The sequence below is a fragment of the Poecilia reticulata genome, chromosome 20, assembly GCF_904066995.2.
Source record: "Poecilia reticulata chromosome 20, P_reticulata-male-v2, whole genome shotgun sequence".
NCBI classification, from domain to species: domain Eukaryota; kingdom Metazoa; phylum Chordata; class Actinopteri; order Cyprinodontiformes; family Poeciliidae; genus Poecilia; species Poecilia reticulata.
Window position 1 is genome coordinate 13,921,174 of NC_088849.1, and position 24,545 is coordinate 13,945,718.

The 24,545-nt window shown below is 40.3% G+C and overlaps 2 protein-coding genes across 3 annotated transcripts in view; one reads left to right on the plus strand and one right to left on the minus strand.

Annotated features, from left to right (window-relative positions):
- Nucleotides 1-2,273, plus strand: part of stau2 (staufen double-stranded RNA binding protein 2) — an 87,974-nt gene extending 85,701 nt beyond the window's left edge. Inside the window, exon 15 of the mRNA XM_081601362.1 lies at nt 854-2,273. Coding sequence (XP_081457488.1) covers nt 854-889 — 36 coding nt within the window. The 3' untranslated portion in view covers nt 890-2,273. The remainder of the gene's footprint in view (nt 1-853) is intronic.
- A 6,132-nt stretch (nt 2,274-8,405) lies between these two features.
- On the minus strand, nt 8,406-23,413 carry rdh10a (retinol dehydrogenase 10a). 2 transcript variants are annotated; one of them, XM_008396382.3, is made up of 7 exons: nt 23,018-23,412; nt 22,641-22,940; nt 21,623-21,858; nt 12,836-12,934; nt 11,679-11,824; nt 10,796-10,927; nt 8,406-10,705 (listed from the first exon to the last, which is right to left on the minus strand). In XM_008396382.3, the coding sequence occupies exons 2-7, from the start codon at nt 22,924-22,926 to the stop codon at nt 10,582-10,584; spliced, it is 1,023 nt and encodes a 340-aa protein (XP_008394604.1). In that variant the 5' UTR covers nt 22,927-22,940; nt 23,018-23,412; the 3' UTR covers nt 8,406-10,581. The 2 variants fall into 2 exon arrangements, with proteins under 2 accessions (XP_008394604.1, XP_081457493.1); XM_081601367.1 differs by having other exon boundaries at nt 22,641-23,413.
- Nucleotides 23,414-24,545: the final 1,132 nt, after the last annotated feature.

Sequence of the window (24,545 nt, forward strand, 5' to 3'; positions counted from 1 at the left end):
GTTTAGACCAAAGCATACTCGTGTGTCGCAATGGCTCAGTCAAATTCCCGGCCTAAATCCGAGGGAGAATCTTTGGGAAGACTTGAAATTGGATGTTATCAGAAGCTCTCCATTCTCCATTTTGAAAAAAAAAAAAAGAAAGAAAAAGATTGGGCATAATTGTCCATCTCCAGATGTGGACTGTTGGTAGAAACATAACCCTAAAGACTTGCAGCCAACTATAGCACGATGTAATTTACAAAGGATTGAGAGAGAGACTACAAATGCATACCAAATTTTCTGATTTTTATTTGGAAAAAAAGTGAAAACCACTGAATATTTTTCCTTCCGCCTCACAGTTATGCAGTGTGGCTCTGTCGCATAAAATCCCAATTAAAAACATAGAAGGTTCTAGTTAAAACATGACAGTTAATGAGGTGTGAATACCTTTGTAAGACATTGTGTTATTTCCACTCGACTGTTCTTGAAAGTACAATAACTGATGCATATAAAAGGACAATAAAGTAGAAGGAAACAATCTTTTCTTTTTTTTTCAACCAGACCCTGTTCTCGGCCTTTTTCCGACTAGTAAACAAAGCACCTGGCAGACTTTATCAGCTAGTGTGAAACAGTTAAGGACCCGTTAAGTGGCCTGAGTCACAGTCGCAACACTTTTCGTCTCTTAAAGTTTTTCCGTTACGAGAATTGCTCGGTTTTTAATTAATAACTCACCGAAGACTAAGAGAATCCCTCTACTTTCCCAGGAAGCGTTGATAGAATTAGCCACAGAGGGAGGGACTATTACCAACATTTCCAGAGTAATCAGACAAATGCCCTTCCCACTCCCTAATGCGGGCTTCGTTTGTCTTTTCAGACCACCGAACCATGCGGGAGGGAGGATGGACATTAAACAGACTAACTCAGGCACCACCACTCAGGTCTGCAAGGATTCAAAGGCCGTCGTCAAGGAGCTGACAACCCCAACGCCCCATCCTCCTCCTCCTCATCCAACAACACCCACCTTACACCCAGAATATTCTCCCACTCAATTCCCCCCACCACCAACACGATCGCCAATGTATCCTGCAAAACCTGTCGACATGCAATAGGGTGGATGTGCACCGAGAAATGACCGACTAAAGCACCATTACCCGAGTCTATGTGAAGACAACACTATCCTAACCCGTTTATCGATGATTTCAGTCAGAGTTTAGATGACAACGTTGGAGCATAAAATACAGAATAATGAGATAATTGCATGGTACTGTGTGAAATCAAGGGAAGTCCAAAGCGATACACTGCATAGACAATTTGTTCCCTTTGGAATAGATGTTGGTATGGTTAAAAACAAATATGTACATCATGCCATTGATTTACGAAAGAAACATTTTAGAACAGCAACCAACTTGCGTGCAGTAGCTTTTTTTTTTCTGAGGTATTATGTTACCCTTTTCTTTTTTTTTCTTTTTGTTATTTTAATATTCTAACAATGCTTGAGTACTGTATTTAAAATTAACCAATGCCAGTGCTGTGAAAGTTGTAGTTGTTGTCTTCATATATAGTCACCCAGCTTACCTTGTACGCTGACAAAAAAAAGAAGAAACTGTTCATCTATCTATATGGATGTGTATGACTTTGCAAGAGTATCATATTCCAAAAAAAAAAAAAAAAAGAATGCCACAAAAAAAATTTCATGTGGACAAAAAGGACAAAACTGGTGTTAGAAGTTTATTATTATTATTAGAGGTGTTTTAACACGACCCCGCACTGGCACGGCGCCACTGGAGCAAAGAAGGAACAAATGCAGAGGCAATGGGAGGGGGTGGGGGCGCTGTTTTACTTTTTAACTTGAAGAAAAGCCGCTTATGATTAACATTCTCGCATTTAATGCAGATGTCGCGCTCCAGAGAAGAGCTTCGTTGGAACTGCAGGTTCTCCAGCGAGGGAGAAGTTATCCCCAGTGCTTCTTTGTCAGTGAATTGTCCCTTCCTCTCCTCTCCCTCCCTCAAGAGTTTTTGTCGATCACATCTACACCCATTGTGTGTGTTGTATTGACTTACCGAGGCATCGACTGGGTGATTTTATCGCCTGCTACTTCTGAAGTGCAGCATCTGAGGGGAGAGGGAGCCTGTGTCTGAACTGCAGGCTGCCGCTCCCCTCCAATCCCACGAAACGACACTTTGGGTCACTTTGTCCACTGACGTTGAAGATGTGTGTTCTTCTTCGCTGTGTGTGCAATGTGTCATAAGGCTGTTTTTGAAATGCAGTAAAAACACCTCAGTTTATGTGGAAAATGGTCTGTTTGTTTGACTCGTTTTTGCTAAATATATCTCCAACATTGACTTTTTTATTTTGTTTTTTAATTCAACATCTTCACCTCTTTTACTTTGCTTAATAAGACATTTTAAAATAAATGGTGAAAAGAGTAGGTTGTAGAATTTCCACATACACAAAAATGGCCCATCTTTTGTTGAAGAAATGTAATTTGCCTAATATCTGTAGTTATCCTTGCTGACCTAAAAAAGGAAACGGACATTTTGGATTTATTGTTGGACAATGGGGAAATTTTTCTTCATGGTGTGTTTGTATGCATCTGATTTCAGCACTTGCATAGCACTTTATCAAGTTCAGAGGACCGCAAACTCCTACCTTCGTCGCCACCATCACCCCATTCAGTCTCGAGTCTACGCCTGTCAGCAGTCTTGAACCTTATTGACAAAAAATGAAGCATAGCTAGATTCATATGACTTCTCTACTTTGCTGTATTTTACGAAGGCCACAGAGTTTTCAAAAGATCAGAAAGATTTCATAGTAGAATCATAACTGGCCAGAGAGACTGACAGCAACAGGAGGAGCTACAGACACTTCTAAAACAGACATCTTACCTTCTACACATGGCAGGACTCTTTGGATAATGAATGACTGAGAGAATAATAATGTTTCCATAAAATCTGAGAGGCAAAGAGTTGAAATGAATGCTATATTTAATTTCATGTTCAAAAGCCAGACTTTCCATTAAATATGGAGGAGGAAAAGAAGCACAACACTGACAAACCGGCCTGTAATCTGAAGAACAGGGCAGATAAGAAATTGTTCACATATACAGTACAGTGCACCAAACAGTAACTCACTAGTATGCAATTTCATGCAAAGCTTCAAATGCTCTGTGCTGATACTAATTCATGCACCTGTTTGAAAAGTAAAACTGTTGGGTTGTGCTTTTTTTTTATTAAATCAGCTTAGAGAGAAACTTTGGGGGGACTTACAGCACATTAAACATTCATTCCCAGTCTCTTGATCCTTAAGACTAATGAAAAATAAATTAAAGAAGACTGTGACATCAGGGCAAAGCTAACATAACCCATTCTGACATACTTGAACACTGAATTCGACTCCTTTCATCTTGATACAAAACACTATTCAGCCTGGAAGGCCATCAAAAGCAACATGCATACTCAAAAGGCATGAAAGGACTTGATATTCAACATCTGCATCATTTCCTTGTGTCTCGAGATGTTTGACACGTTTTTCAGTACGCTAATGTCTGTGGTATTACAAACTGCGCCAGGAGATATAGCATTTTGAAATGTTATTTTTTTAGGGACTTCAACAAAAGAAGTCCCTTCAGGGTCCTGTTTTTTGTAGCATTAGTGGCCTTTATTCTCAGTTGGTTACAGAACTCCACATCGCTTTGTCAAAAACTACTATCTGTAAATAGGATGACTGCTCTACTCACACCACCCTATTGCAGAGTTCTTTATCACCTCAAACAAACATTTATATTCTCTAAGAATGCAGCATTTTATATCTTTATATTTGAGCATATTTAACATCCATCCATCCATTTTCTTCCGCTTATCCTGGATCGGGTCGTGGGGGCAGCAGCTTCAGAAGGGAGGCCCAGACTTCCCTCTCCCCAGCCACTTCTTCCAGCTCCTCCGGGGGAATCCCAAGGCATTCCCAGGCCAGCCGGGAGACATAGTCCCTCCAGCGTGTCCTGGGTCTTCCCCAAGGCCTCTTCCTGGTGGGACGTGCCCGGAACACCTCACCAGGGGGGCGTCCAGGAGACATCCTGACCAGATGCCCGAGCCACCTCAGCTGGCTCCTCTCGACGTGGAGGAGCAGCAGCTCTACTCTGAGTCCCTCCCGGATGAACGAGCTCCTCACCCTATCTCTAAGGGTTAGGAAACCAATTTCGGCCGCTTGTATCCGTGATCTCGTTCTTTCGGTCATGACCCAAAGCTCATGACCATAGATGAGGGTGGGAATGTAGATCGACCGGTAAATCGAGAGCTTCGCTTTTTGGCTCAGCTCTCTCTTCACCACGACGGACTGGTACAGCACCCACTTCACGGCAGACGCTGCCCCGATCCGCCTGTCAATCTCCCGCTCCCCTCTTCCCTCATTCGTGAACAAGATCCCCAGATACTTAAATTCCTCCACTTGAGGCAGGACGACCCCCCCTGACCCGGAGAAGGCACTCTACCCTTTTCCAGCTCAAGACCATGGCCTCGGATTTGGAGGCACTGAGCCTCATCCCAGCCGCTTCACACTCGGCTGCGAGAAATTTAACAATACACATATAAACACAAGGGCTCAAAGAGAATACATTTTAAGAGAACCCATGCTGCACCTTTTCTTAAAACACTCAGAAAGATTATCTTTGGGCCTTGTGCTTTGAGTAGATGCCATCTAAACTTAGAAAGATCCAATTTATAAATGAAGATTGTAAAATGCAGTCGAGAATCTTGCGAACAAAAACCTGCAATAAGCCAAAATAGACACAAGCCACAAAACTCTCTGAGCTGGTCTGATGGTACAAAGGAGAAAACCAGTTTTTGTCTGTAACAAAGCATAAATGTTAAAAAATTATTAACATCTGATTTTCTTCAGCTTGTGATTTTGAGAATGAGCTTTTGTGCAGAACAAAAATCTGTTTGGCTGGTGAAAACGGGCTATGTTCAATGTCTAACTTCAGTCTCCCCTTATCATTCTTTCCTCCTGCCACTCCGTCCTCCTTTACATGGTTCCCACATAACTCCTCCACATGTTCTGTCCACCGGTGCGCTAACCGCCTGTGCAGCACCAAAGCCGCTCTGCTTCCTCCCCACCATTAGTGAGATGGATGAGTGAATGGGACAGCGGCGGTCCAATTCAACCGCGCTGACTAATGGACTCTGTTGGCAGCTACATCTGCTTGCCATTGAGAAGTGCCAAAGCTGCTCTCGTACATTAGCAGCAGATCTCTATTCCAGAACCTCGTTCAGGTTGTGGAAGACCAGCTTGAGCCTATGTTCGACACAAGACAAATCGCCCGTCTTGGGCCAGCCGGTGTAAAATGTGACCCGCGGTGCCCAAAGTACACGAAAATCAATGGAACGCTGGAGTTTGTCTGTGGCACGAAAAAGCAAATGCCAGTGTCATTGATTTTTCCACGTGAATGATGTTCCATTGACCAGCCTTCAGATCCTCTTAATTACAACCAAATTAAATGGGGGATAAAGAGCCATAGAGAAATTCTGCAGATTCAGATAAATGTCCGTGATGATGCTCAAACAAAAACTCTCGAATTTTCTTTCTGCAGTTACTTCTGAGAAATTTCATAAAGCACCTTCCTAGCTGAGCCCTGAGAGCTTCAGTGTACAAAAGAGTTAAAATTATCCCACGTTTTAAAATTAGCTTGTCTCTGAGTAACTTTAACCGGCTCTGATTAGTCCCACAATAAGATTTTTGTCATCTTGGTGGTTTTTAGGAGGCCTCAGATGAGGGTCAAAATCTGGCAATTAGTCATTTTTTTCTGTACAGATATATGAGATAAGTTCTTCAAATTAATTTATGAAGAGAATTGCTATTCCTGGACGATTTCTAACAGAGTAAGTGTTCCCAGAAGTCACTTGTATTAATTCATTTAGAAATGTTTGTAGCTTTGCCAGGTCTCTAAAAAAAAAAAAAGAAAAGAGGGAACACCACGTTTCAGAAAACCACTCTGTGTAACCATAACAGAGAAGGACAATCCATGAATCTAAATACACCCATTTCTGCATACTGCCGTGGTTCGTTTCAAGTAAATATTAGGGGAAATTTTCCGTGCAGGAACAACAGTCACATGCAGCAGATTGGAGTCAGAAAAATTCGAAAACTTCCGTGTGTCACTGTGATTTAGAAAAAAGTTCAAACCTTTGGACTAGGACACACAATTCAACTGTTCCTAAAAATATTTGTAAATTCATCCATATAATCATAGCTGTTTTCTAAACTTTTTCCAAAACTGTGTGGGGGTGGGGGGGAACAAGCATATAATAAGCTTCCGATACAAATACAAAACATATTTCACAAAAACAACAAAAATGAAAATTTGATGTAACATGCTTAAGCAACTTTGACATCTATTCCCGCTTTTTCTTAGGCAAACATGTTCAAATTTAAAAGAAAAAAATTTAATGTCAGCCTAGAAGAAATTAAGGAATAATTCAATATTTAGGGATGGTTTTGGTATCACCTTCATACTATTCACTTACTTTGACTGTAAACACTTAATCTAGTTTAATTCAAGCAGATCACTGATGATGTACAATGGATCATCCTTCCATTTTTACAGGGTTCTGTCTGATTTTCCAAACTTAACTAACATTGAAAGGTTCATAAAATAATGCCCGTTTACACTTTTCCAAATAATTTTAAGCTTGCAGCTGTTTTACGATGGCAGATGTCAACTTTGGTCATGACCTTTTTGTACAAGGCATTTGTTGCTGCTTTGGATTTATACTAACTGGAACAGATAGGAAGATTAAATCCTGACAGGTTGTTCACTACTTAATTTACTCTTTAATGAAACCTTACTAAAAAATACAAATACAAATAAGTATTCCTTTAAGTTGTTTAAAATAATTCCATACTTCTCATAGCTAATATCTGAAAAGCAACTCCAGGGCTGTACAAACAACTCAGCAGTTTGAGCATGTGAGCTAAAAACTAGCTCATGACATCTTTGCTGACACCAATTAGGAAATTATTCTTTCTTCTTGTTTTTCTCTAGGGAAGTAAAAGGTCAGCTACATAACAGCTGCAATAGAAATAGTTGGAATTTCATTGTTCTGCTGCCAGGTGGCTCATCAGGCAAACCGACATAGGTTTTTACAGAGGTATTGGCATGGATTGGTGTTTTTGTTTGCTGTTAGGCAGCCGAGGACATTCATTCATGTTCTCTATTCTACATTAACTGTCACCCTTTGCCAACCTTTCTGAAGGTCACAGCGTTTTGCATCGTACTTTTTTAACAGTTGCACCGCATACCTTTACATTAGTTTTTTTTACAATATTTTTATATGTGCATATAGTTCACATATGTACACATTTCACAATACTTACACATGCAAAAATAAGTGCGTTTATAATTTTTTACTTACTTTCATTGTAGGATGTTCAAAATCTAGATATAATTAAAGATAATATAACAGCTTAAGTTGGGTGATTCGATCAAATACAAAAATATATCAAATAATCATCAGCATATGTGAGCGTCTCCATATTAACACCTTCTTTAGAAGTTGAGAGTTCGGGTGGTTAATGAAACAATGCTAACTCTAAAAGACAGCAGTAGTAACAAGTTGTTTTTACCTAAGATCGTGTGTAGTAGGGTTTCCAAACTATTTGGAGATCATTGTTTAAGACAGTTGATTTCTTTTTTTCAGTAGTAGTAGGTATAACTTGGAGATAATACTAACAGGCTTACCAACCAAAATTAGACAACAGATTGGAAAAACTTGATTTCAGCTGGTAGTATCTGAGCTAAATCGATAGCATTAATCCATCCGGCCTTGCATTCACTGTTCAGCCTGCTAGTGGTGTATCGATATGTAATGATATCTAAGGGGTGCAAAATTATCTTTTGGACCCCTTAGAAGGTGTTGAGCCATGTGTAAATAACAGCCTAGCTGAGTATTATGGCTGCCCATGTCCCTAACCGCGATAGCTGTTTCAAGTAGAAAAGCTGCTGAACGTAAAGGCTTAGAATAAAAAGTGGGTGTATTTAATTTTGACAATGGCTGCATATATAGCCTTCTTAAGCCAACACCCATATATCAATGCTGTCTGACTCAGTGGGTGGTACAATGTGGGAGAACAGTGACACCGATACCGGTCAAAAGAGTTGTTGCAGGGAGAAGAAAAGGGCTGGGAGGGTGTGATCCTGACAATGAGAACTGCTCCAAAGCAGTTTCAGTCGTTTGGAAGATCCCCTTTCTTGTCACTCTCCTCTGCAAATCGCGGGATATAGCTAACTGTGGCGTCACAGACATCTTATCTGCTGAGTAACAGTTTTGTTTCAGCACCGTGATGACTAATCGCACCAGAAGGCAGGAACGAAACATCTGACTAAAAGCTGCCGTTTCTGTGAGATGTCTTCACAAGCAACACAAAAACACTGCTAATAATCTAAATCACTTTATTAATTTAAGTTAGGTAGAGACACTAAACATTGGAACCACATTTGCTTGACAACGGAGCATTTGTTTTAGAATATTACAAAAAAGAGGCTTATGTTATACTGTCAAACAAAATAAAAAGGCAAAAATTAAGAGGTAGAGAATTTAGGCTCATCGCTGTGACTGAGGGAATGATGCCTGTTGGAATGTATTGTATTTAACATTCAAAACAAAAAAATATATATATATATATATATAAAGTATATAAAATAGTCATACATCAAATGTGGTGGGAACACTCATTTGGGCGAAGGTTAACAACATTTAAACATACATTTCACTTTAACTGGTCAGAAGAATGTCAGAGACAATTTTACATTTATTTTCTTTTTTGGTGGATGTGGGGGAATTAAAAAAAACAACAACATTATTACAGTTCCCTCAACCACTCAGTGTCAGGACAGTAACTTCGACTGGAGTTAGTTTTTTAGCAATATTGTTCAAAAACATAAACTTACAATATGAACAACACCTTAAAATGGACACAAATGGAAAGAAATATGTATATATGTAAAGGCCTGTTCTCTCGGGTTCTCTTTAAACAATACATTCTGCTATCAGTCACATGCTAATTCAACCCAGGACAGTGATTTTTTTTTTTGTTTTGTTTTGTTTTGTTTTACTCACGTTCCATTAAAGAGATTTATCAGAACAGCAATGACAGAGACTCGTGAAACAGGAAAGTCCAAAAAAAGGTTATCAATAACTTGGCCACTGAGTCCCATTTGGAATGCATTTAAAAAGTCAAACTATGCTACATGTCTCTAAAAATTACATATTTAGGCAAAAAAAAGAAAGATGGTACATGGCAAAAAATAAACAATAATAAAATGCACACCAGCGTGAATCAATGCTGTGTAAACTGGACTGAAAAAAAAAAAGCCTCTGAATAAGAAAATGCTGGCTAGCTTGAAGCATTGTGTTAAATCTGCACAAAGATCACTGGCAGTGTGGGGAAAAGCAAATCTGAATTTACATCATAAAAATTAGAACTTACAGTGCATGTCTACAAAAAATAAAATAAGTGAAAAAAAAAAGATTACTGTTTGTACAGTAACATACTGTATATTTCCACAATGACACTAGATAAGGCTGGTGACTACATTATGTAAAAAGTTAATTACTGGATACCTTTTTTTTTGTATAATTTCAAAACTAGTGATGGTATATAGATGTTGATTTCTATGAAAACAAAAAAACTCAAATGATTCCTTTGTGTAGTACGCAGCTTTTTTGTTCCAGAGGAACAATATGGTAAATCTTTGCATTTGCTCAATGCAAGTGCACCAGTCTAGATTCAGTCTTTTTTCTTTTTTTTTCACCCTCCCCCATCTTTCGTCTTCAGTGGTTGTTTCCATATGCTTGCAGGTACAGCGGTGTGAAAAAGTGTCCGCCCCCTTCCTGATTTCTTATTTGTTTGACACTTAAATGGTTCAGAACATCAGTCCAGTTTAAATGTTAAATTTAACGCAAGTAAACACAAAATGCAGTTTTTAAATGAAGACATTCATTATTAAACGAAAAACAAACAAAAAAAATCCAAACTTGCATATACTTTGAGGAAAAAAGTGATTGCAGGTCTCACTTGCCTCAGTTAAGTTCAAAGGTTATGCCTATGAGACTTGGCAAAAATGGCTTGCTTGGCAGAGGAAAGTTTGCCTCGATTTTTCCAGAACACATCTTGATGATCCCTTAAGACTTTTGGAAAAATATTCCGTGGACTGACAGGACAAAAAGTTTAACTCTTTGGACGGTGTGTGTCCCATTACATCTGGCATAAAAGTAACTGCTTATCAGATCAACAGTGAAACATGGTGCTCAAAAACCCTCCAATCTGGTTGAATTACAACAATTCTGCAAATATGAAGAGGCCAAAAATTCCTCATAAGACTCATGACTTATCACAAATGTTTGATTTTAGTTGTTGCTGGCAAGGTTGACCCAACCAGTTATTAGGTGTAGCGGGATATCACCTTACTTTGACTAATATTTAAATTGCCGTGATGTTTTGAAACACTGAAGTGTGAGAAAATACACACAAAAAATAAGAAATTGGGAAGGTGGTGGCAAACCATTTGTCACAAAACTGCATGAATGCCCCGGTTGTAAACACTTCTCCTTAGATCCCGTTCTTTGCTTCATTGTTGTTCATCGCCTCCTTCCTCTGAGCTAGGAAAGGGTACATGCATTTGTCGGCACCGAGGAACCGGTACATGCACACGATGGCCTCAAAGGGCAGGATGCTGTGGGAACAGGATAGAGTTAGGATTAAAACTCAAGGATCCCTATTTTGTTTCACTTAGAGGTAGTGGAGCATTGAGAGAGTTTCTTACCTTTTCATAAAGTTAACCATGTAGATGATGCGAGGCGTGCAGACCATTGGCTGATCTGTGAGGATGGCTCTCATGGCTTGCTTCACACAGAAGTCCGGCGACAGGGGAGGCAGAAAAGGCTCGATCTCCTTCCTGGTTTGAGTAAGGAGTAGTTATTGTTAACCACGCTGTTCAATCAAATTTTGATTTTTTAACAGCCATTTCGTGGCTTGGGTTTTAACTTTGGAAGACCCACTTCCAAAGTTGGTCTTCCACTAGCAGCCCAATTACTTTTTTTCAATAATAGCTTTCTTATTGGGGCATAAAGGTAATGGGGGCGGAATCAAAGATCCATTAAGTATAATTTTCCTTCCGATTCAAAATAATGTGCTACTTTAGGTTGCTCTATAACTTCAAATCCCAATCGGAGTCAGATGGTGATCTGTCTTCACTAACTCTGAGTATGATTATTATTAATGGAATGACACTGATTAGGCCTAAATAGTTGTGGGGGGTGGTGGGTTAGCTGACGGTAGAGCCACCTGCAGACAATAACCATCAGACAAAGTGAAGACCGTCACAGCAGCGGTTATTGTAGGGGGACGGAGCGGGTGGGGGACAGAGACCAGGTGCACCTGGTCTTGAGGTTTTTACCCTGGGAGACAAAAAGAGCACCCCTCCTTGTTTACACAAAGTGTTGACTTATGAAACAGAAATCACTGTGCCGTAATTCTCCCAACAAACCCTCAACGCCTGCTTTGATGTTCGAATGTTGTTCCGAACACACTTTTTCAGAAAATAAAAACTCAACCCAGGTGCGAGAAGGAAAAAAAACAAAAAAGAAAAAAAAGAAAAAAGAAGTGCACAGAAGTGGATATGCTCGCTGGTTTGTGTTCTGGCTCACCTTATCCTGCAACCTTTGAACATTCCCGTGTTGACCAGGTAAGGGCACACCAGGGTCATGTTGATCCCGTCCTTCTCTGAGGCTTTAATCTCGTGGCTCAGGGACTCGTGAAACCCGATGGCACCGAACTTGCTGGCGCAGTAATCCTGAGCAGAATAGAAAGAAAACAGATTCGACCCGTTAACAAAAAAAAAACATTGTCAAACATGCCCCAGTGGGCTCATGGGTTTCTCCTAGATGGTAATGATACAGCCACAAAGAAAACCTGAGGGAGCCTAACTGCTTTTCTATGGTTTCATTAGCATTCTTCTCGAGCACATTAGTATGCTGCTCTGCTGGGCAGGAAGGTTTTGATGTGGTACACTGTGGAAATAATCTTTGAAAAAAAACAGACTAAATAAATAAAGGAGGGTAAATATATGCCTGACAATAAACACAGGAAGCTCACAGTACAGTCATAGACTCCCAAAAAAATATTAATGTGCACATCTGAGGTCACATTTAATAAATTAACATCATTTTTACAGCAAACTGAAAGTGCAACACAGTGTTAATCTAAAACATTATTATATTTTTAAAAATGCATCCTTAAATGAAGAGAGAATTCAAAGTAGCTGTCCTTACGGAGTTTTTTGTTGCAGGAATAAATAAGAAAACTATCATTTAAAATAAATAAATAAAAATTTGAGGAGGATACTGTTTTGCTCTCTCGGGTTATGGAGATAAACAACCCCCCTTTGAAATATTTTTAGAATGAATTAGAATAATAATAAAAAATAAAAAAACTATAGTAAGAAAAACCATATCAATCGGAAAAGGTTGTGAGCTGAATACTAAATGAGGAGCAAGTAGTCCACAAAGCGGTGATGAAGATGTCTCTGTCCCACGGGGAGCTGTCAGCTCATTCTGGCCCCGGGGCCAGTGCCCACTGGGGGCCCCCGACGCCCCCGCTGCTGCAGATAGAAGAATCTATACGAGACTCCCGAATGCTCATCTGTGTTGCTTAATTTAACGGGTGGGGGAACAACTAGAGAGATGGGGCCTAACCTCCTCGCTCTCAGCGTGCTAGCTGGCACGCCGGCGGCCGAGGAGAAAAGCCCGCTCGCAGACGGTGGGAACGACGAGGATGTGTATGTGTTTCTGTGTATGATACTAACCTCAACTCCAGCTGTGCTGAATAAACCGAGGGAGCTGGCAACAGTCACAATGTGACCGTGATTCAGCTCCAGCATCTTGGGGAGAAACGCCTTGGTGGTCTGGAGGAAGGACAGAGGAGACAGAAGGGCAAGGAGGAAAAAAAACAGAGAGGTTAGTTCACTTGCGCAGTTTGTCTGTGCCAACACTCTTTGATCCTCTCTGCCTTCCCCCCACTCAGTTTCTCTTGCTTCTCCATGGTGATGCAGAAAGAAGCATCAGAATGAGAATTCATAACAGAGAGAGGTGGGGAGGGGGGCAGGGAGGTACAACATTTAAAGATTTTTAAAACTTTTATCCTTATGAAGCTCATGTAAAAGAGAAGAAGGATGTCAAAGAGAGTGATGCGAGTGCTGCAGCAAAGTCTCCTTTTCCCACACAGATCTGGTGCCTTTCGTTGAGCCTTTCTCTAAAGACTTGGTGACAACACCAGACCAGGCCTCCGCTCACTCAGCACCTGTAGCAGCTCAGTTCAGCCTCTCTTCTACCTACACCCGCCCCACCACCACCATCACCACCATCACCGCCCGAGCGACACTCAGTGGAACAGCTCCTCAGATGAGCGAGTCCAGCTCAGGGATGAAAGAGTTTAAAAACCGCAACGTCCCGTGAAAGGCGGACTAGTTCCACCGGCTGGTCCGATGGCGGTGAGGGGTCTACGGCTGGCTCTGCCCGTCTGCTGCCGGCTTTAGAGCGCCTCTGCACACAGCGTGAGCCAATCAGCAGGTGTGACATATAATGACAATGACGTTAACTGACCAATCACTCTCCCACTGGGAGGTCTGCAAGAAGCCTTTTGTTGGTGACTGAGCAAATAAATGATATAGGTGAAATACATGCTAGCACAGTGAAGAATACATGTAGCCTGCAGTGCTTAGAGTGAGATGTAAACAGAAACGTCCGCCTCCCTACACATGTGAAACAGACGTTTACCGCCTATACTGTGACATTACAGAAACAAGTTCTTGCACAATTTATATGTCAAAATTCGCAATTTTCCAGACAGAGCTTCAATATTCTGAGTTTATTTTTTGGATCCTTTTTAGTAGAAGAATACAAGGTTTACTTTGGTTTCACTGTTGTTCGCTGTTTTTCACAGAGGTCAGGCTGATGTGAGGAAGTAGAAGTAAGGACTAAAGGAAAGAATGATTATGGAATGAAGGTAAGTCAAGAATATAAAGACAAGTAAAGAAAGGTCAAAGGACTAAATGGCAAAAAGGATTGAGGAAAGGTAGCAAAGAAAGAATGTGGATGAAAGGAAGGAAGGAAGGAATGAACGAAGGAATCAATGAAGGAAGGAACGAAGGACAGGATAGATTATGGAAAGGCTCTTACTAATTTTCCAGAAAATATGATGTTTGGAAAATTGTACACCTAAATTACTTGTATTCAAATAATTTGTGATGAAATAAATGAAAGGCAACAGTTTTATGATCTGAACCCCTTGCCAGAGAAATGATCCATGCTTCTTAATAAACATTTACAGAAGGGGAGCACGGAGCCAGTGAGAGCCTGGTACCAGGTAGTACAGCCCTGGATCCACCAGAGCAGGGAGGAAAACGCCTCATTAAAACTGCACCCAGAGATTAACTGTATTGGACCTACTGACGTTTAACGTAATCCTTAGTGAGACTTCTGTGTTGCAGAAGTCTCACTTCTGCAACACTGCTTGTTTAGTGAGATGAAACCTGCACAGAGAGGCTGTTGTAAGAAATAAAAATGACCTCATTGTTTGAGTTAATTTTTTTAGTCAGGTATAACTGATCTGAAACGGATCCAGACATCTGCAGTTTTCCAGGACATAAATTTTAAGGTCGGTGCAATATTCAACTCATCAAATGATGGGGCCCAAAGAGAGGTAACTCAGAGAATGCGAGATCCGGGCAAACGCTGAGAAAGGACTCTACGAGCCAGAATGGCAGCAGAGGGAGAGAGTTGCGTGCAAATGAAGAATTACCTCGAGATATGCCCATACCTGAGTTGAGCCAAAAGTTCCCACTCCCAAAGCAACTTTTGACAGCAGGGAATGACTTGACCTGGCACTATGCTACACAGTTCAAGCCAGTTTTGCAGATTTCAGCTGGACAGATTTGCTGAGTGGTCTTTTTACCTGGAACTGGTGGAGGAAAAGTTTGCTCCCCCAAGCTGAGGACGGGCCTGAGCGTGACCAACCATCCCATCTCTCTCCCACCCTGCCGGGATGTCCTGCTTCTCATGGCAGCTCTGGCATGTGGGTATGACCCCCACTGACCTCTCTGACACAAAATGTGTGAAGGCAACCAGAGTCTCGTGTCTTACATCAGAGCCGCCGTAATTGGGTCTCAACGCTCTCTTGTTCCGCTAAATTACCCGCTGACACAGCCGGGCCTCCTTGGCCCAAGTGGGGTGCCCTGCCCGCTGCACCCCCTCCTAATTGGTGGGTGCCCCCTGGAGCATTTAAGCCACACAAAGCTTCTTGCAGCTGGGGTGTCAGGCTGCATTAGTGCTAACGCCTGACCAACAGGAATATGAACAAAATATTGGCCTTTGCATTGGACCAGATGGCCATTTAATTGGGTTGACTTCTCCCTGGATGAGAGAATGAATGGGAGGGAGTACAAATCTTTCTGAGCACCAGAGCTTGACTGATACCACTACAGAACGAGGAAATGGAATGGGTTGGGTTGATTTTAGTGACCATATGGGAAGATTGATGAAGGTTGTTCTTATTGGAGGGACCAGGCTAAATAGTCAGCATCTGCTGACGGTTGCTTAAATCTTAACCCAAGTGGTTGCACAACAGGAACCAATTTATTCACATGGAAGGAACATTGACGGGTTGCAATTGGTGTTATTGAGTACTCTGTGTCTCCAGAACATACCTACATAGTAATGTAGGTTGAAGCAGAAGACTTGCTAAATTGATTTTTTTTTTCAATTTGCTGACCAAATTTACTCTCCTTTCAGGGAGATTTAAATTTTTTATTTATTTATTTATTTTTACAAAAATAGACTTAACAAAAGTTTCAGTCATAAAGACACATTGCTGTGAAGGGCATCAATAACAAAACAAAATCAGAAAGCTTTGTTTTCACTCTCTTTTAGCTTTAATCAAATATCTTGCACACAATGGTTTGTCTAAGCAAAATATTGGATGGTTTCCAAATTACATTACAGGTAGAATCTAAATTATTAAGATTGATGGTTCTACTGCAGAATTTTTGCAAGTCTACAAAAAGTTCAAATCTCTGATTTTTATGCTGACTTTTTTTTTCCATGTACTGTATATTATTCAGTTGTACTGTAATTTACTTCTCTGCACCTTCTTCTTCGAACTTGTTTGAGTATATTCAACATGTACACAAGAACAGCTCTGTAATCTATAACTTGTATTAAATGCAAGTTTGGCGCCGGCAGAGAAAAAGATAGTTACGAAATAGTTGGTGTTAACTTTCCAATATTTAACATTTTGACTTGATGACTCGTCATTTAGGGAGTACGTTCGTTATCTTGTGAAAAAATTGAAACTCTTCTTAGGCTTATTTGATACTAAGTATAACATTTCTTGCTGCCAGATTGAACCTTTAGACTGTCACTGAATATAGAGATGAACTGGATGTAAATGCGTTGGCTATCTCTCAGTATGTCACGAGGCACTGAGATTTAATACTAACTGGGATTTTCTCATTTATCATTGTCTGCTCTATGCAACTTTACAAGCTTGTAGCCTAAAATTTCTTTTAAAGTATGTGTTTAAAGACGGAAACAAGAAAACCAGTAGTCTAACTCAACTTACACGTAAAATGGTGCTTTAAGTGTAGAGAGGTAACCAAACTTGGAAAGGGAGCTTTTGGTTTTTCAACATTTTATGCCTGGAAAAGTCTTTAAACTGAACTTATTCTGCAATACTTCTATGAATAAATTTAAAGGTCTGGTTAAAACTTAAGTGAGGTCTTGATGTATGCAAGTGTTTAACTGTGTGTGTTTGGTTTACTAATCTATATTTACTGCATTGCTGCTATCTTTGACTGGTGTCCCAAGCAAAAGAGAACCTTCAATTCTAATGGGACAAACTGAGCAATATAAAGGAAACAATAATGTTGATTAACATTTCTAGGACTTTATTTTTAGGACTTTAATTTCAAATGGAACTCAATTTTGAATTCCATTTGAATTTCAATATTGTGTATTTTACGGAAAGGGCGTCACTATGCTTTCAAACCAAGTGTTTAATGAGACACACCTCACTATCTTATAAATAAAATATCATTTAAAAATACAACCCAGTATTTTTATAATATCATTCATTTGTTTTAACTTGACTCAACTATTTCCCAATCACTGAGACTTTTAACAAAGTAAAGAAGTAAGGCAAAAACTCTTGGCTCTTTCTTGGACAACTTTTTGGCCTGTGGGCATCTCCGGGTATCATATCAGACATTTAATTAAAAGGAAAGATTGATGGGTGAAGGAGTCATTAGTTTTAGAGGCAAGAACAGGTACCTGGAAAAGGGAGGAGTGATAAGTAGCCTCGTGAAGACATACAGGTGCACTAGGCCGGAGGAGGGGCCCTTATAAAACTAGTCAAGTAGGACCCTTCTGCCTGGCTGCCTCCTTTCTCTGCCTACAGAAGGAATGCTGCCTGCGGAACTTGGCTCCTGTCGCCTGGCATCTTGTCAAGCTGATCCACAGACAAGAAACCAATTGTCAGATAAAGTGGGTCAGCAGCAGCTTACCATTACCCTCTCGCCTAGCCTATGCATGGGATGGCACCAGGTTCTTTTCCCGCCATGTCACGCCGTTGCACAAGACAAGTGGGATCTCCACGAGTGGGAAGGGGGGAGCGAGTGTTTGTCATTCACAAGACCACCTGTTGGATAACTAGCTCAAGATGCTGACGCTAATTTCCTTTCGTGTCATTCCACTAGATAAGTGCAAAGCTTCAAACATGAACAACTCTGGTGTCTCTCTTGCCAAATGACTGTGCGTCCCTTGTGCCATTGTGACTCAGAAGTAAGTGGTCAACATCACAAGTGGTCAGCTGGACTAATAAAAGCATCAGAGAAATGCATGCCTCATAAAAACAGAGAAATCTTAAGAGAAGAAAGGGACTGAATCATAGTTTGTGTGTGTGGCAAAGCCGGAAGAACGGCGCTGGCCTCTGTGACTCCCTTCCAGCTGCACCCAATGCCTTGAAATCAGCTTGGGAGGAGTCAGAGAGGCCCCTGGAAGGAGGAGAGATGGAGTATGGAGTACGGGGTCTGGGTTCGGCTGCTTTGGCAGACAACCACGCTACGATTACCATCCGTTTCCTGCTCCAATCTCAGTCATTGCCTCATTCCTGATGCGGTGTCCAACAAATGAGAACTCGAGCAGATCAGAAACTGTTGCTGCAGGAGTTCTCTAGACTTCTCTCTCATACAGTTATGCTAATCAAGTGCGTGGAAAGCTTTGTTTGCTTGACAAATTTGAGCTGTTTCTGAAGAGCAACAGTGCTTTTTTTCTGAGCAACAAGAGACTTTCCCAAAACATTAAGATGACTTGAGTTACAACATTTTGATTTTTTTTTTTGAGATTTTGTCTGATTTGGACCAAGTCTGATCACTTCCTCAATTATTTCTTTGCAAACAGTTAGCATGGGACATCTTTGTTTGTGTGAAGAGGTGTTCCACAAAAATTGTTCTGGGACTGCTGTTATTAATAAATCAATCATCTTAAAGACTTCTAAATGCTTGTTTCCATTTATTTGCTGAGGATAGTGTGATTTAATGAGGTGGACTTCCATCTGTAACAGTCTTTTGGTATTTTTTGTTTTGAATATTAAACATAAGTTTAAAAAAAAAAACTTTAACAGCTCTTCACTGACTCTTTTAATTTTCGATCTCTGCTCTTCATGAATTGGATTACAAGTAATATTTGTAAGAGTCTTTATTAATTATCCCTTAAAACTTGGTATCTTCTTCAGAGCTATGTCTCATCTTTCTTTTAAGGGACACAAAACTGCTTTGTTCGCGTTTTTGCCTTGTTGTTGGGATGTAATTTGTATGGATACCTCTCCACAGTTATCATCTGCTCTTAAGGCAGTCTGCATTTAACTTAAACACAAACTCCAGATCTCTGGCTTATCACTGTATTTTGTATTTAGCATTGAATGACCTGCTTTATCTGAGGGACTATAGTGTAAACCACTGACTCTTGCAATCAACTTTAAAAAACCCATATGCATCTGAGTTAGGTTAAACTTTTAAAATATTGCTCATGCTCAAACACCTGGATGTAAGTGTTTAGATGGATGATTTCATTGAGGATTGAACTTTGCCAATAGTATCATCATTTCATTGTTTACATTTCTAATGAACTTTTATGTTTTCTTATGTATTTGTTGTTTGTAATAGCCGTTTTGAGCTACTGTCAGTTTAGTGCAGTCTTTGTAAGTTGCATTTTGAATATCTACAGTACTTCCTTGCATATGAATGAAAATAATAGTAGCCTTAAGCTAAAGTTTGCCTGCTGAGTCATAAAAGGAGAAGTTACCCCGTCTAACAACATATCACCAGAAGAAAAAAGAAATCTAAAACATGGAACAAAAAGGTACCACCTGCATGTAGTGAGAAACAGTGTTTGTGAGAGGATAGTGGTCAGGTCTCTGTTAGTCTAAGCTCTATTCATCCAGCTTGTGTCGTTAATGAACCACATCCTCCATTCTGGCTGTCGCCATTCATTAAATCCTTCTTTCATCTGCCCCGTCTCCTCCTCCCTTCAGCCTCCCTCGTCTCCACCCCACCTCTAAAGAACGCACGCTCTCCATAGAATACTGGAGATACACAAGCACAGCTCTCTATTAGGAATCCCCAAATCTGCCACCCAACCACTGGATCCCGACTCCAAATCCTGGATGTAAAAGAACACGAGGAGAGCCAGCAGAGAGGAGCATGAATAGAGAAACTATTAGGGAGGAAATACACAACCTGTTTGACAACACAAGAGATTTTCATGCTCAATTAGCGAACTTCAAACTGTTGTTTTGTCATTGCGTCCCTCAGAAATCGTCACAATATAAAAACAACCTGCAGCCGCAAAAAAAAAAAGTGCGAGCCCTGCCTCTCCTATGTAAATTGAGAAGTGCTACGACAACTCTACCTCTGGGTGAGAGAGACATTACTGTGGAGTGAAACTGGAAAAAAAAAAAAAAAGATTAAATAAAAAGACAACTAATTATGCACAGGCACGACAGCTGCCAAGCAGAGCTGGCTGCTGCAGCTAAGTGATAAAATTCATTTTCATTATGGAGCCCCATCCATCTAATATTTTTTTCCAGAAAGGCTTCCCCTCACATGAATTTTCTAATCACAGTGGGAGGCTGTAGCCTGTGGAGGCTCAAATATAGTAGTAGTTTAATAAATGCACAATTATTTTTAGAATTTAAGTGGAAATGAATCTGTAAAATAAATACATGATTAAATAAATTTATAGTTTGTTTAATTTAATCTATATTAAATAATTAAACATAAACAGTAAGATAAAAAAAATATATTAATCATAAACTTCTGACTTTTTTTTTTTTTTGCATTTATTTACTATCTCAGTTCATTTGCCATGAAATATTCCACAGCTTCGCACTGACTCATTAAGCAGACTCTAACATCTGATTGGTTAATCTGTACTGTAAGTCATTGTGAAACCAATCGTCTTTAGCCCTGCCGCTTTATTAAGAGATGGGGTCATTTGGACCCCATAAGTTTTTTACTCTGTGTGCGGTCCGGTTCGGTCTCACTGCATGCGCTTTTACAAAGGTTTTTTGTGTGTGTGTGTGTGTGTGTGTGTGTGTGTGTGTGTGTGTGTGTGTGTGTGTGTGTGTGTGTGATTTCAGAAACTGACGGTCTGACGGGAAAATCTCGCCACTTCCTGGCTGCTTGACCATAATATTTGCCTCCTCCTGAGCATCGCGTTAAGACCACAGGAGGGTTCACTACATGTTTGCCTCGCCCAACGACAGACCCTCAAATTGTTTGAAAGTGCCCATAATTCAATAAATAAAATAAATCATTAGATTATGACATAAATCTATATGTCGTAAACATTGCAAATACATTTATGTGAATAAAAAGTATTCATGTGTTTTTATTCTGAAATTAAGAAATAATTACTTAGTTAGAACACACTGTGGCACTTTTGACCTTCCCTATTCCCTATTCCCCGTTCCTTTTCCGTTCTATGCTGCAGCTCATGTTTATTTGAAGTGAAACACATTTAAGTGAACAAAATGTTTCGCTGGAGATAAAACGGCAGAGGAAGGCTCCCGGGAGGGGAGCCAAAAGAAAATCTGATACAGATCCCCATCAAATCACCACCTGCCAACAAAATGTGCTGAACTGATACAAGGCTTATGCAGATCCCTCCTTCCATCACACAAGGATAAAGGAAGACCTTCCATACCACAGGAATCAGCACCAAATACCAGGGAATTTTCATCAAAGAGAAACCTTGTGACTTTCCTGTGGCAGAACTTTAGCTAAAAAGTAAAACGAAAGATGGCTATTTATGGTCAGATACTTTCACTTTCTCACTCAACGAGGGATTTAGACACTATCTTTGATTTTTGACTTGGACACCAAGAGGTGGGATAAGAAATTCTGAAGGAAGCATGGGAGCTGGCGTGGGAAAAAACCTGGCGTCACGTTGCTCGTGACACTGTTTTATATGGTTCATCACAGCGCAAGGCCCCAAACAAACAAAAACAAACCATGACGACATGATCAGGAGAAGCTCACCCAGAAGTGTGCGTGACAGTTGACCACCATGGTGCGCTCGATCAGCTCGTCCGGGCACTCCAGCAGGTGGTGGCCTGAGACCACGCCGGCGTTGTTGATCAGTATGTCCACCTCTCCCACCTCTCGCCGCACCTTCTCTGCCGTGGAATACACACTCTCGCGCTTGCCCACATCACACACGTACGTGTAGACCTGAGGCTGAAAGGCAGGGACCTCCTCCACTCCTCCAACAGGTCCTGCAGAATGGAGAACGGAGAAATGATGAATGGAGGTTTAAGTACGGCGCAGAAGGTAAATGATGTGACTGTAGGAGAATGAATATGTTGTCCACATGCAAACTATTTTATTAAAATACTCACAACAAATCATGCTTTAGTCAGAGATGTACTGATTTGGGGTTTTTTCCCTGACTGAATGATACAATTTTTTTCCTCTAAGGACTATAACACATTAAAAAGGAAACTAGTGCTGCAGTTGTTATAGAAGTACTAGTTGCATTAGTATTTTGAATCCAACTGAAAAATTTGAGAATACCAAAGATTATCACCATCCACGTTTTTAAGTAAGTGTTTCTTTTTTGTACAAGTTAAATAAAATTTAAGATTTTAAGCATTTCACCTGCTGAAAACTGATTAGTCGATCATAAAAATAAAAAAAAATCCTCTGAGTCCATCTCTGTCTGACTGATATTTCTCCTTTCCTAAAACTGCTCAAATAGAACCTGAAACTCGAAAATATGGTGCAAAAGAAAAATGTGTTTCTTTTCAGATTTTCTGGTATTTGACTGCTGTTCAATGTCCGAGCGCAATCGAGGAAAAAAATCGGTTGCTTCCGATCTCTAGTTGATTGATTGGTCAATCTCCTGGTTACGCTGACACTCAGTTAAGACTTGACTATAAATCTGAGATAGAGTAAAAAATTCGTTAATCTCTGTATCAAAAAAAAAAAAAAAAAAGAAGCAGTGGTATTTTTTATTTTTTTAAACATCCTTCAAAAGTCCTTCAAAGGGTTGACTTACCATCTTTTGCGATAGGAGTCTCCGTTTCGTGGTATATCTGCCGTACCATCTCTGCCGTTTCCTCATTGCTCTGGCTGTTTATGTCCCACAGGACCAGGACCGCTCGTCGCCGGGCGAACTCCTTGGCGAACAGCCGCCCGAGGCCGCTCCCAGCCCCGGTGATCACGCACACCTGTCCCGCCACGCTCTTCTCCTTGGGTCGCACGACCCATCTGGCCCCGGCTGTCACAAACGCCCAGAGCACCTTCAAGATAACCACGAAGAACTCCGCGATGATCATCATCATCTTGGCCGTGCTTTCTATGAATTTCAGATAAAGCGATATTAAGACGCGCAAAAAAAAAATAAAATAAAAAAATGTACTGAATTGTTCCAACCTGTTAGCAGCAGAGGGATAGGGTTTCACCGACAAAACTTGGATCAGAGCGCTGACAGAGGAAAGTGGTGTAGGAGCGCACGCAAGAGCTCTGATTATAAGAGGTAAAATAAATTTAAAAAATAAAAAAAGAACAAGAAGAAGAAAAAAGGAGAGAGTTCAGTTAAGAATCCGGTTGCCTGTTGAACGCTGATCTGCGGTGGCTAACGAGCAGCTACTATGGATTGTCTCCTACCCTCTCTGCTGCTGCTGCTGCTGCTGCTGCTCCACCACATCTCATGTCATTCTGATCCGCATCTCACTCGCTATTTATTCAGTCCACCCATCCAACGCCAGACCCAATAGGAGTGGGAGCCTGACAAACTGAAGTGCCAGCTATCTACACCACACTCAGCATGATGCAAGGCAAATAATTGGACAAAAATATGTGCGAATCCCCCACCACTTAAAAATAAATGACCGATCTCGAGGTACCTAGTCAGTATTTCTGTTCTGTTTAGTTAGGCAAATTAGAGCATTTTGTAGACTATACTGCGAGTAAATTTGCTAGTTAAAATACTAAGTAAATATTGAAGTATTTGTCTCTCCTGGTTTGTTCCCCGTTTCCAAAAGGAATTAAAGTTAATAGCAAGGTTGTGAGTAAACCTTTTCCCTTCAACTACGGCTACACTAACAAACAGAATTTTGGAGGGTTGGTCTTAAATATTAATTTTTATTTTTTTTGAATAAAATTGAAATGAGCACATTTGTTTGTAAACGTTCATTCATGGTTATGTTTGACAACATTAGCAACTAAACGATTTGGCCAATATTAAAGTGAAAGTAATTGGTTCTGTCACAGATTAATTTTGCTTTTTCACTGTTTGTGGGGTCCAATAAAAAACAGTAATGACATGTTTATACTGGTTGTACTTGACCTGAATATATCCACTTGAAAAATGTTTCAAATTGTCATAAGACTGTCATAGTTTCTGGGATGAAACAAGAATTTAAATGCAGCTAGCAAGAGCGCTAATGCTAAACTAGTAAGTTAGCTGGCAGCTAGCTTACTAGCTGACAGCTAAGACACTTGTCTTGCTAGTAAGACACTTGTATTGAATTTGGTGTTTGGGGTTGGTCAGAAACGTCTGTCTTTCTGAGGACCCTAATATTTAAAGCTCCATAAAGACTTGAAATAGGTAAAAGAAAAAAAAAAAGTCTTCGTTTGTGACACAATGCAGCATAAGAAAAACAATTCTAGTTTCTGCTTGGCCTTTAGATTGCTCTGAGGATGTAAAACATCTAATATCAATCTTTACCGATCACACACACTGGCCAGTTATGGTGAAAATGGTGAGAAGTGTCCCTTACTTAAAAACAGCTACAAACACACTAAAAACCTTTAAAGCTCAGATAATGGAACTAAATATATTATGTCTCAGATGGGGGTGGGGTTGAATGAGGGAGTAATTAAGGTACATTTCCTCATGTGTAACAAGGACACAAGGACACCTCTTTTTCTTGCTTACATCATTTCAGTGTTGTGCAAC

Coding starts and splice junctions, on each gene's coding strand:
- rdh10a (XM_081601367.1), bottom strand. CDS start 22,926: ATGATGATGATCATCGCGGAGTTCTTCGTGGTTATCTTGAAGGTGCTC. Junction 12,935..21,622: donor ACTGTCACGCACACTTCTGG/GTGAGCTTCTCC, acceptor TCCTTCCTCCAG/ACCACCAAGGCGTTTCTCCC. Junction 11,825..12,835: donor TCAGCACAGCTGGAGTTGAG/GTTAGTATCATA, acceptor TATTCTGCTCAG/GATTACTGCGCCAGCAAGTT.